This window comes from Fundulus heteroclitus, unplaced genomic scaffold (genome assembly GCF_011125445.2).
Source record: "Fundulus heteroclitus isolate FHET01 unplaced genomic scaffold, MU-UCD_Fhet_4.1 scaffold_324, whole genome shotgun sequence".
Taxonomy (NCBI): domain Eukaryota; kingdom Metazoa; phylum Chordata; class Actinopteri; order Cyprinodontiformes; family Fundulidae; genus Fundulus; species Fundulus heteroclitus.
The window spans coordinates 38,680-52,021 of record NW_023396734.1 but is presented as its reverse complement, the minus strand read 5'-3'; the positions used below and the strand labels follow the sequence as shown (position 1 = coordinate 52,021).

Genomic DNA, 13,342 nt, shown 5'->3' with positions numbered 1-13,342 from the left:
AACACCTTCTTAACAACGACCAGCCGCGTTGATGTTTTCCAGTCAGGTCTCTGTGCTCACCACAGTAAAGAGACTGCCCTTATCAAGGTGTTTAATGACATCCATATAAATACAGACTGTGGAAGAACCACAGTCTGCATTGGACTATTGGACGTCAGTGCAGCATTCGATACTGTTGATCACTCCATTCCAGACATGTTCACAAGTCATTTTTGTCAAGTCCAAGTCAAGTCTCAAGTCTTGATTATGCCTGTCGCAATAATCAATTAATCGCACAATAAATTCTAATCACATTCATTAATCATAATAAGTCCCCTTGTGTTTTCATCTCCGTCACTAAGGCTACGTTCCCACTGCAGGTCTTAATGCTCAATTCCGATTTTTTTGTGAAATCTGATTTTTTTGCGTGGTTGTTCACATTTCCAAATATATATGACTTGTATGTGATCTCCTGTGTGAACTGAAAGCGTTCAACCTAAGTGTCCTGCATGAGCACTCGAGGACGCGATGACGTCACACGTAACAAGCGTCCTCAGTGTTTGCGGAAGTAAACATGGATTATAAAGCTGGCGCGCATTTTGCGGTCATTAATTTATTTTCTAACCGAAGCTTTCCCTCCATTGACTGCTCTTCTCATTGTTGTCCACTATGGGTGTCGTCTTTCTTCACGCTTCTGCATAGCAGGACGCAGAATAGTGACGTTTGTCAAGTATCGGTGACGTACAGGTCGGATAAATGCGACCTGGCCGTACAGACACAGGTCGCATTTAAAAAGATCAGATACGTATCAGATTCAGGACCACATATCCAAGTGGCCTGGGTCGCATTTAAAAAAATCTGATCTGTGTTGTTCAGACTGTCATAAAAAGATCAGATACAGGTCGCATATGGGCAAAAAAATCGGAATTGGGTCACTTTAGGCTGCAGTGTGAACGTAGCTTAAGACGGGATAGCAAAAAGGTTACATTACGCTGCATTGGTGTCTGCTCACCCCTTCCTTCCTTCTCATTTCCTGAGTGTAGGAGGGGTTAATTCTTGCCAGGGTTTCCCACAGAAAATGGGGGAATCTGGACAATAGTCGTTTGGTGGCTCACGGGAGGTGTGTGAGGAAGCACGAGGAGTGTTGCGCAATGCAGCTCGAAGGAGGGGTACAGCCCTTTACCGGGTAATGTAGCTGATAACTGCTAGTGTGCTTGGTTAGTTGACCACAAGGTTTTATTCCAGAGGGGAACTTTACTTACCGTGTTACTGTATGTTTCTCTCAAACACGACAGCTGCAGGATGGGAGTTTTAAGATTTAAACCAACTGATGCCACCTGCTTAATTTATCAGACTCAGTAGGTCAAGAGGATATACTCGCGTTATTATGGTAATATCATATTAGTTGAAAAAGGTCCCCAAATGATAATAATATGATGTATCGCAATAATATTTTGAAAAAATTATCATCCAGTAAAATTGTGACAGGCCTAGTCTTGGGTAAAGTCCTGGGTATTTGAGTTAAATGACTTTATAGTACTAATGATCTATCATGAGACTTGCTAAATGGTTTCCATAGAGAGCCGCACTGTTATATCTATGGAATGATCATTACCTTGAACTGGTATATGAAAAATACAATTAAAAAAAGCATATCCGCAATTTTTTTCCAAAATAAATTTTGCTTCTATATTCTTTTCACTTTAAAAAAAACTATGTTCTTACAGTATTTAACTGACATTTGTGGTTACATATTTTTCTTGGTTTAGCAGTATGTCTGCTCTTTTATTTTTAAGCGAATGTGAGGGCTGTGGAAAAAAAACAATCACAATCCTGCCCTTTTATATATATATATATATATATATATATATATATATATATATATATATATATATATATATATATATATATATATATACTCGCGTTAAAAAGTTGTAACCACAAATGTCAGTTAAATACTGTAAGAATTTTTTTTTTTTAAAGGGAAAAAAATACAGATGCAAAATTTATTAGGGAAAAAATTGCGTGTGTGCTTTTTTTAATTGTATTTTTCATTAACCAGTTCAAGGTAATGCAAAACATCGATCAAAGCCAATCTGGCTGCCAATGTCTATCAATTATTCTCTATATATTTCTTTACAAGTATAAAAAAGCTCCATCTATATCTTTCTATCTGAATACTTAAAACATATACACAGGGAACATAGACGTTCACTACTTTCTGCCACATACAGGTGACATTGACGTGGAAACCTGCGCCCAATTGGGCGTCTACATATATGATGTCTATGGTCGCCTCCATATCTGTATGGGTGCATGTTTCGCGTTACGTCAGTGACGCTACGTTGTGCTGCATGACTGTTTGACAGCCCCTCTGCTGTTTTTCTACCTCTGCTGTGTGCGGGTAAGAAAAGAAGCCGAGCGGCGAGCAGTCAAGTTAGTAAAACAACAAAACATTTAAAATACAAAAGATTTTTCACAAGTCGGAAATTGCCGGTCTCAGTCGAATCTGAAGTCATTAAATGTGCGACTTAAGTGCGACTCGAGTACGAGTCACAAACTCGAGTCCCCATCTGTGCTCCATTCTGTTAGAGCGCCGAGAAAACTTGGTCGGCCTTTCAGGTACAGAAGACTTTTTGTGTCAGCAGGTAACTTTACATCAGAGATGACAAAAATCACATGTGGGGTTCCCCAAGGGTCCATCCTGGGTCCTCTCCTGTTCAATAATAATCTATGGAACACGTCACCCTGGTGAAAATCGGGGAAAGTGATGGTAGAAAACCCTGATAAAATGTTCTGTGGACTTCTAAGATTTAAGTTGGTTTATGTGCATTTTTATTTTATTTATTTAAAGATCCTTTTGCGGTTTTGCAGGCTTATGATGAAATTGATCTATGATTAAAGTCTGATATAGATTGAAATTGAACGTCTGAGAGGAATCATGACGCAGTTTGGCTGCAACTCACTTTACCAACTGTGTCACCAATTTCTCCCGTCTCCAAAAAAAGCGTAAGCCTGGGTCAGAGCTGCTGTGAGGACCAAACATTTTCCCCTCAAGTTTTTTTTTTTCCCGTAAATCCGAATTTTGCCTGGAAAGGGGAATTCACACGTTTCAGGCAGCATTTTGTGCGTACGCAAGCTTTATAAAGGCGACCTCTGCTCCTTATTCTGCAGGCTGTAAAACCTGATAACCCACCCTGTTCTTCCTGCTCTCAGACATGCCTTCAAGCTGGTGGAGCAACATCTGCTGGAGCTGAAAGCTGATTGGCTGCAGCCTCTCTGCTCTGACACGTGATTCGTAGATCAGAGCTCAGAGCAGTTTTTTGAATTTTTTGCAATAAGAACACATCTGCCTTTAAATGTTTCATTTTCTCTCTGGAACCAGCTCCATGCACATTCCATGTGAAAAACCTTAGCTTAACCATAGGTGTGAGTGAGAGGCTGAAGCTTAGAAAGTGCATGTCCCTAAAGAAATTTATGTTCATAGACTTAGGTAACATCATATAAAGTGCTTGTGGTTGTCTGATCCACAGGAAAGAAGCAGAGGAATAACATAAAGAAATGCAGAAAATTAAGAAAGTACAGAGAGTGAGAAGGGGTGGCAGAAAAAGGATTACAACCCATAACCCAGAAACCCAGGTGTGACTAGCCAACATACCGTGCAAACATCCTGCTGAGCTGTGCATACATTTAATTTATCACTGTGTTCAGTTCTATTCCCTTTAACAAGTATCACATGCTTTCAATTCACCTGTCGTGCTGCTAATAAAGCCACAGAGTGACCTTCTGATTCCTGAACAGCTGACCATTAATATAAAGCTTTTCTACAGCAACTGTACCCCTGACGCCCTCAGCCATATATTATTTTCTGACTGGGAATAAAACTTGCCTTTGACCAAGAATTTCTTTAGGAAACTGATATTTTTTTAGCTACAATTGGCCGAGGCCTGGTTTTATCAGGCTTCTTACCTCTGAGCCGGTAAACGAGGTAGAAGGTCATGTGTTTTTTCTCGTCAGTCGGGATTTACAGCTGCTGCCGGAGAAACTCACAAATTGTTTCCTCTGCATCCTCCTCTTACTGGCAAAGACTAGGTTACCGCTCATGCTTCGTGACTGAATATCCATAATGGATTCCTTCATCTTACTATTTTCAACGGTCAGCTGAATCATCCCCTTGGCGAGCTTCTTCACTTCCTCTCTCAGCGAATCGTTCTCGGCGGTGACATAAGCAAGCTGTTCCTGGCTGCAATCCAGTGAATCTCAGAGCTTGAAATTCTTTGTGTAGGACTTCTATCAAGGCGAGACGGGCATTCAGGCTAGTTAGCTTCTTATCTATGGATTCCTGAATGTCACTGTAGCTCCTATCTGGAGATATAGTGGAAGCAGCGCTGGCTGAATTTGGACAGGGCCATTTTGATGATGGTTTGTTTGTGGTACTTTTCGGCTTCCCTGTTATGAGGCTGTCAAAACACTCATCCAGGTGGCTCTCAGGGCTGGTCAAGGTCTCCTCATCAAACGTGTTTTATTGTGAAAAATTTTAAAATTGATCAAATTTAAACGTTACTTTGTTTAATGTTAAAATATTGGCTTCTTCTTACCTGGGTGGATCAGACTGATATTATGTGTGTTCCACCATTTTTACTTAAGTACAGCTCTCGCTAGATCTCAGCCACTCATCTCCCTCCAATCAATTCGGTGATGTTTGAATCACTGTTTACTTCTTAGGTAACTTTTCTTCTTAGCTGACATTTTCATTCGAATGCATTCTGCTTGTAGCCTGTCGATTTAGAATCCTCACACACCAAATGAAAAGAAAAATGTATTAATGACTTGCATAAACTGAAATTTAACGCTTTATGGTAGTAATTAATTCTATTCCTAATACACAGTTTATTGCTCTAACCATTGTCTTAGATTGAAAGCCGGGCCTTTCTACCTCTTCTTCCTGCTCTTGAGCAACACATCTGACCAGTTATTCCACATTCTTTGGAACTGATAGTTGGTTAAACAGACATGTAGGTGTGAAACCAGACAGACTGCATTCATCTGTAGAAACAAAATCTTAGAACATATTCTACGGGAGTGGAGCTCATAAAGTCAGTCTGACTCAGAGGAGAAATGGAGCAACATGCAGACTGGGAGACTTTCTGCTGTTCGATCTGTCTGGATCTACTGAAGGATCCAGTGACTATTTCCTGTGGACACAGCTACTGTTGTGACTGCATTAAAAGTCACTGGGATGAAGAGGATCAGAGAGGAATCCACAGCTGCCCTCAGTGCAGGAAAACATTTATACCGAGGCCTGTCCTGGGTAAAAACACAATCCTAGCAGCTTTAGTGGAGCAGCTGAAGAAGACTGGACTCCAAGCTGCTCCTGCTGATCTCTGCTATGCTGGACCTGAAGATGTGGCCTGTGATTTCTGCTCTGGAAGAAAACTGAAAGCCATCAAGTCCTGTTTATTCTGTCTGGCCTCTTACTGTGAGAAACACCTTCAGCCTCATTATGATTCAGCTGCATTTAAGAAACACAAGCTGGTGGAGCCCTCCAAGAACCTCCAGGAGAACATCTGCTCTCGTCATGATGAGGTGATGAAGATGTTCTGTCGTACTGATCAGAAGTGTATCTGTCTTATCTGTTTAATGGATGAACATAAAGGCCACGACACAGTGTCAGCTGCAGCAGAAAGGACTGAGAGGCAGAGAGAGCTGGAGGTGAGACGAGAAAACATCCAGCAGAGAATCCAGGACAGAGAGAAAGATGTGAAGCTGCTTCAACAGGAGCTGGAGGCCATGAAGCACTCTGCTGATAAAACAGTGGAGGACAGTGAGAAGATCTTCACTCAGCTGATCCGTCTCATCCAGAAAAGAAGCTCTGATGTGAAGCAGCAGATCAGATCCCAGCAGGAAACTGAAGGGAGTCGAGTCAAAGAGCTTCAGGAGAAGCTGGAGCAGGAGATCACTGAGCTGAAGAGGAAAGACGCTGAGCTGAAGCAGCTCTCAGACACAGAGGATCACAACCAGTTTCTCCACAACTACCCCTCACTGTCAGCACTCAGTGAGTCTACACACTCATCCAGCATCAAGATCCGTCCTCAGAGCTACTTTGAGGATGTGACAGCAGCTTTGTCAGAGCTCAGAGATCAACTACAGGACATCCTGAGAGACGCATGGACAAACATCTCACTGAGACTCACTGAGGTGGATGTTTCACTGTCAGAACCAGAACCAAAGAGCAGAGCTGGATTCTTGAGATATTCATGTGAAATCACACTGGATCCAAACACAGCAAACAGTCATCTGTTACTATCAGAGGGGAACAGGAAGGTGACATTTATGGATCAACCTCAGTCTTATTCTAGTCATCCAGACAGATTCACTGTTTATCTTCAGGTTCTGAGTAGAGAGAGTCTGACTGGACGTTGTTACTGGGAGGTGGAGTGGAGAGGGAGAGTTTATGTAGCAGTCGCATACAAGAATATCAGCAGAGCAGGATTTGGTAATGAATGTGGATTTGGAGCTAATGACAAATCTTGGGCATTAAATTGTTACCTAAAAGGTTATAAATTATCTCACAACAACATCTGGACCTCAGTCTCAGGTCCTGGTTCCTCCAGAGTAGGAGTGTACCTGGATCACAGAGCAGGTATTCTGTCCTTCTACAGCGTCTCTGAAACCATGACTCTCCTCCACAGAGTCCAGACCACCTTCACTCAGCCGCTACATGCTGGAGTTTATGTTGGAGGTTCTGCTGAGTTCATTAAACCCAAATAGACAGAATCCAGTGAGTTTGATTCTGGTTTTTAAATCTCCAGCAGATTATTTTCTTGATGGTTGTTGTTTTATGTCTAAACTGCACAGAAATCAATAGTCAGAGATTGTCATCACTTGTTTTCCTTCAGAATTGATGTTCTGGTTCTGTTGGGTTTGTTCATTTCTCAACATTGTTTTCTAAACCAGCTGATCAGCACCAGAATATTTGCTGTTTTTCCTCCTTGTTGCCTTTAGCAGCAAAAACTGTGAACTCAGCAATAAAATGTCAAATTATTCCCCAGGTTTAAAAAGTGGAACCAGTTCTTTGATCCGGTTCTGGTTTGGACCCGTTTTGTTGAGTCCAGACACACACGAGACAACAGATATCATCTAATATTGTAAATTTCTCATCTGAGAATTATCATATTTTAAATGCTTTATTATGTTTATTCATTCATTTAAAACACATTTAAGGTAAATAACCTCAAAACTATAAAATCACTACAACTCTAATTAGTATTTCAGTAAAAATGACAATGCAGCTGTACAATATAGTTTTATTTGAAACTTAAAATTTACAGGATGGGTTTAGCAGCAAAATCTGTAATAAAGAGATATAATGTGAATTTATGGTGTTTTATTGAAGGTGTTACAGATTTAAACCACAATTATGACCTAAATCTAATATTTGTGATGATCATTAATGTGATTTCAATAAATAAAGACTTTAAGTATCAAAGTGAGACATTGTTTCTATCCACTGAGTCACTTTATTTTATTTTTCTGTTGGCATTAAACAGATTTTTTAGCATATTCTTTTTACTTTTCTGTATGTCAGATATTTTCTGACTCAAACTCATTGAAACCCTGAGCAGCTCAACACTTTCCACTTGTTTTTGGACCAGAACTGGAGAGATTTAAAGCTTATTTTGCTGCTTTTCATTCTAATTCAGTTGATCTTGAACTTTGTTTGCTGTTGGAAACATTTCTTTGCTTCAGTTTGCAGACAGCAGCAGTAAAGTGTGTCTGAATATCCAAACCCAGAAGCTGTGGCTCTCCACAGAACCTGGCTTAAGATAAGATAAGATAAGATAGTCTTTATTGATCTCACAATGGAGAAATTCACTCGTCACATCGGCTCATACAAGAAGGTGCAGAGTAGGGAAGGTGCATTCAATTATATACAGTGATACATGCAATCCAGAAAACACAATAAAAAGGAGAAAGTAGGAAAAGAAGGGATACCGCCGATGTAACTGGCTGCTGCCTGCGCAGCGCCATCTTGAAAAAAAAAAAAAAAAAAAAAAAAAAAAAAAAAAAAAAAAAAAAAAAGCTTTGTTCTGCTGAAGAGAGGAAACCTTCATGTCAGCGTCCTGCTGTGAATAAACATGCTCTACAGATCTGAGGTCAGATTCACCAGCAGCTTGAAATGAACTGATTGTTGCTCGTCTTGCTGCTGTGACTCATGCAGCCTGTGGAAAACACAGCAGAACTGCTCCTTATTCCAACACCAAACACATTTAATCCCACGTTGGATCGTCTCACCAGAACAGACACACAGACTTTGTTCTGATGAAGCGTTTCAAACACCCACAAACAGCAGAATGTTCCATTCCCCTTGAACGCAGCTTCTGCTGAGTGTTTTCCAGGCAGAAAGCTGAGCAGGTGATGGAGAAGGTGTTGCAACGCTCCTCAGAGACCCAGAACCAGCGAGGTGCTGCCAGGATCCTCCCAACAGTCCAACACTAATGAGCAAAAGGTGCTGCCATAAAAACTGAAGTTGTTTTTACCATCATCAAGTAGAAACAACATCAGGACGTCTGAGGAAGAGCTTCCACATCAGAGGAGGATCTCTGAAACCACATCAACACCTGGAGAAACATCTAATCAGCTCCTTGTTGTTGACTGGAACCAGATGTTTGAAACTCACCTCCACAGATCCAGAGAATGGAGCCTGTTGGATTCTCTGCAGATCTTCAGCCAACTTTCCCCAGTCCACTCTGGTTCCTCACATCCAGGGGAGGTCCTAGACTGTTTGGTGCCCTGGGCCAACAACCCAACCGGTGAACTCAAGTCGCACTCAATGGATTAAATACATCACAGACTTGTTATCAGTGCATCAACCCTCCAGACCACTCAGGTCTTCTGGCTCCAGCCTGCTCTGCAGAACCAGAACCAGATGTGGAGAAGCAGCATTTAGTTCCTTTGCTCCACTTATCTGGAACAAACTTCCAGAAAGCTGTAAAAGTGCTGAAAGCCTGAGTTCCTTTAAATTAAGATTAAAAACATATTTGTTTAGGATTGCCTTCGATTGTTCTAGTTAATTTTTTTTACTGGAACATCATTAGTTCAACTTTGTAGTCCAGCTGTTTTAAACATTATTAATATTTGCTTTTTGTTTCCATTTTCTTATGTTTTATTTTGTTTAAATTTTCTACATTTTATACCTTCTTACTTTTATTCTCTTTTTATTTTCCTGTATATCTGTTGCGCTGACCTGCCAGCACTTTGCCTGAAAGACAATGATTAGGGCATTTATGACACCTGGGAGAGCAGCTGTGCTCATCCAGAACTGAATAGGGCTTTTAAAAAAAAAAATTATCAGCGCCGGCAAAAGATAGAAATTATTATGTTATGATTAGTAATTTAAGTGAAACTTCTAAAAATATTTTATTAGAACTGTATAATAGGATATGGGAAGATGGGCAATTGCCAAAAAGTTGGAAGGAAGCAGTGATTGTTCCAATCAGAAAACCATGGAAAGATGAGTCAAAACCAGGAAGTTATCGGCTGATAGCTTTAACATCCAACTTATGTAAAATAATGGAGAGAATGATAAATGAAAGATTAATATATTATATGGAGAGTAAGGGACTTATATTGTTTTATCAGAGTGGTTTTAGGAGAGGGAGAGGTACAATGGAACCAGTTTTATGTTTTAGAGCATGAAATTAGAAAGGCACAGGTGAATAAAGAGAGTGTTGTGGCAGTATGTTTTGACATTGAGGGGGCGTATGATATGATGTGGAGGGAAGGGTTATTAATTAAAATGAGAAGAATGGGTATAAATGGTTATATGTTTAGATTGATTTAAAATTTTCTACAAGAAAGACAAATACAAGTGAGGATAGGGAAGGATTATTCTAAGAGTTTGAAAATAGAAAATGGGACACCACAGAGAAGTATAGCAAGTCTGTTATTATTTTCAGTGATAGTTAATATGTTTAAAGAAATAGAGGGTGGAATGGGATTCTCATTATTTGCAGATGATGGAGCAATGTGGAAAATGGGAAGAAATTTAGACTTTATTGTAAAGAAACTTCAGGGAGCAATTTCAGTTGTAGAAAAATGGTCATATAAATGGGGTTTTAAATTTTCTGTAGAGAAAACTAAAATAATGGGGGTTTTTTACAAGGAAGTTGATGAAAAAACATATAAACTTAAAATTATATGGTCATGATTTGGAAAGAGTTAATTTAAATTTCTTGGGATGTGGTTTGATGAAATAATAACATGGGGTATGCACATTAAGAAAATAATCGATAAATGTAGGAAGGTACTAAATATAATGAGGTGTTTAGTTAAGGCGTATTGTGTCACTTCCTGTTGCTCCAGTCTCTCTCTCTTTTATCTTTAATCTCTTTGCTGTAACATCTGTTTTAAACACATAAGCACTTTTAAAACATTCTCTGTAGCTGCACATCGCGCTTGGAAACTCCTCGTGTTTCACACGGTTTGCTTTTTTAACGTGGTAAAAGGGTGCTAGCCTAGCTTTAGTTTCACAATGGCTTCTTCTCCTACTATTACTTCAGCTTCGCCGTCTCTGTCTAAGTCTTCCCCTATGTCCTGCTCTCTGTGTCAGATGTTTAGTTGTTCCTCTGCCTCCTTTAGTGATAGTGGTACTTGTAATAAATGTGTTTTTGTAGCTTAGGATGCGAGGGTGTCAGAATTGGAGACCCGGCTCTGTGCTATGGAAAAATCAGCTAGTAGCCGCCCCTTTGCTAGCGCAGAGCCACATAGACCTAGCGTTACCTCACTTACTGGTCCTCCAGAAGTACCACCTGCGCAGCCGGTGGTACCCAACCCAGCCAGCTGGGTGACCGTTCGTAGGAAGCATAGCTCTAGATTTCAGCCCCCAGTTCACCACCAACCCGTCTGCGTTTCTAACAAGTTTTCCACACTCAGCGACACACCCGCTGTGAAGCCAACCCTGATTATTGGGAGCTCAATAGTCAGAAACGTGGCATTAGAGACACCAGGGACCATAGTTAAATGCCTACCAGGGGCCAGAACGGGCAACATCGAATCCTACCTGAAACTGCTGGCTAAGGATAAGCGTAAATACCGCAAAATTGTTATTCACGCTGGCGGTAATGACACCTGGTCACACCGATCGCAGGTCACTAAAGTTGGTGTTGCTTCGGTGTGTAAGTTTGCTAAAACAATGTCGGACTCCGTAATTTTCTCTGGTCCCCTGCCTGATCTGACCAGTGATGACGTTTAGCCGCATGTCATCATTCAACCGCTGGTTGTCTAGGTGGTGTCCTGAAAATGACGTGGGCTACATTGATAACTGGTGAACTTTCTGGGGAAAACCTGGTCTGATCCGGAGAGACGGCATCCATCCCACTTTGGATGGTGCAGCTCTTCTTTCTAGGAGTCTGGCCGGATTTATTAGTTCTCCTAAATGCTGACAACCCAGGGCCCAGACCAGGAAGCAAAGCCGTAGTTTAACACACCTCGCTGCAGCTTCTGTACTGTTACCCACCCATTACCCTGTTGAGACGGTGTCTTTCCCACGGCCCAAACTTAACAGATCAAAATCTGATCTAAAAGGAACAAATCATAAAAATCAGATAAAAATCAATACAGCTCACCTTAAACCAAAAAAATAAAACAATTATATGTGGTCTATTAAATATAAGGTCTCTCCCTCCAAAGACTTTGTTAGTTAATGAGATGATTTCTGATAAACAGATTGATTTATTTTGTCTTACAAAAACCTGGCTACAAGAGGACTACGTTAGTATAAATGAGTCAACTCCCTCCAGTTACTCAAATTTCCACAATACCAGATCTGTGGGAAGAGGAGGAGGAGTGGCAACCATCTTTCAGTGTGATTTACTAATTACTCCCAGGCCAACTAATAACTACAGTTCTTTTGAACATTTAACCCTCAGTTTCCCTCATCCAAATTGCAAAGCAATAAAACCTCTTTTGTTTGTTGTTTTGTATCGCCCACCAGGCCCTTACACTCAGTTTTTGGATCAGTTGTCAGATTTCTTATCTGATTTGGTGTTAAATACTGACAAGGTTATTATAGTGGGTGATTTTAACATTCATGTTGACACAGAATGTGATAACCTTAGTGTAGTCTTTAAAACTATCCTAGATTCAATTGGTTTTGCTCAAAATGTGCATAAATTGAAGCATTCTCGGCTCCATACTTTAGACCTTGTGCTGACATATGGCATTGATTGTGAATATTAACAGTATTTCCTCACAACCCTGTTCTATCTGATAATTTTTTAATAATATTTGAGTTTAATCTAACTGAGTTCTCCACCCCCAAAAGAGGGTTCCATTATAGTAGATCTTTATCAGACAATGCTGCATCAAACTCTAAAGAGTCTGTCCCCCTTTTAATAACGTCAGTATTGCAGAAATACCCTGCAGATAGCAGCGATGTTGTTTCTTCCCATTGACAAATAGACGTCTTTGTAAACAGTGTGACTTCCTCATTGCGTTCTGCATTAAACAATGTAGCTCCCTTGAAAAAGAAGGTGATAATTCACAGGAAGCTGGCTCCCTGGTTTAATTCAGAGCTGCGTTCCTTGAAGCACAATGTTAGGAAATTGGAGAGAAAATGGCGCTCTACACACCAAGAGGAATCCTACTTAATCTGGAGGGACAGTCTATTGATGTATAACAAGACCCTTCGCAGAATTAGAGCAGCATATTTTTCATCATTAATTGAGGAGAACAAAAATAATCCTAGATTTCTCTTCAGTTGCCAAACTTACACAGAGTCATAGCTTCGTTGATCCATCCATTCCCTTAGCTCTTAGCAGTAATGATTTTATGGGATTCTTCATAAATAAAATTGATTCCATTAAAAATAAAATAATTGGCATCCTCCCAAACATGATTACCTCATCCTCAGTAAGTGAGGCAGCATTGGAGGAATCTTTAGAACCTGCACAGTGTTTGAACTGTTTAGAAGCAGTAGAGCTTTCTGAGCTATCTAAAATTTTAGCTTCATCTAAACCTTCTACCTGCATGTTGGACCCAATCCCAACCAAGTTGTTTAGGGAGATATTCCATTTGATCAGTGGTCCTATTTTAGACATGATTAATCTATCCTTATTAAATGGATATGTACCACAGGTTTTTAAAGTAGCTGTTATTAAACCTTTACTTAAGAAACCTTCTCTTGATCAAGATGAGTTAGTAAATTACAGACCTATATCTAATCTTCTTTTCTTATCTAAAATTCTTGAGAAACAAATTGGTTTAGCCTGATGCTAATTTTACAGCATCTCTCTGTAACTGAGTCGTTGCACTTACATTTTTAACCACAGGCTTTGGAAGTAGCTGCTATTAAACCTATACT

General features: G+C 40.1%; 2 protein-coding genes across 2 annotated transcripts in view; both read left to right on the top strand.

Annotated features, from left to right (window-relative positions):
• LOC118559598 (E3 ubiquitin/ISG15 ligase TRIM25-like) overlaps nt 1-6,958 on the top strand; it is a 28,693-nt gene extending 21,735 nt beyond the window's left edge. Inside the window, exon 2 of the mRNA XM_036130288.1 lies at nt 6,776-6,958. The gene's annotated coding sequence lies outside the window, so the exon portion shown is untranslated. The remainder of the gene's footprint in view (nt 1-6,775) is intronic.
• On the top strand, nt 5,050-6,740 carry LOC118559597 (tripartite motif-containing protein 16-like). Its single transcript, XM_036130287.1, has 2 exons — nt 5,050-6,301; nt 6,553-6,740. Exons 1-2 carry the CDS (start codon nt 5,098-5,100, stop codon nt 6,648-6,650), a joined length of 1,302 nt encoding a protein of 433 aa, XP_035986180.1. The 5' UTR covers nt 5,050-5,097; the 3' UTR covers nt 6,651-6,740.
• Nucleotides 6,959-13,342: the final 6,384 nt, after the last annotated feature.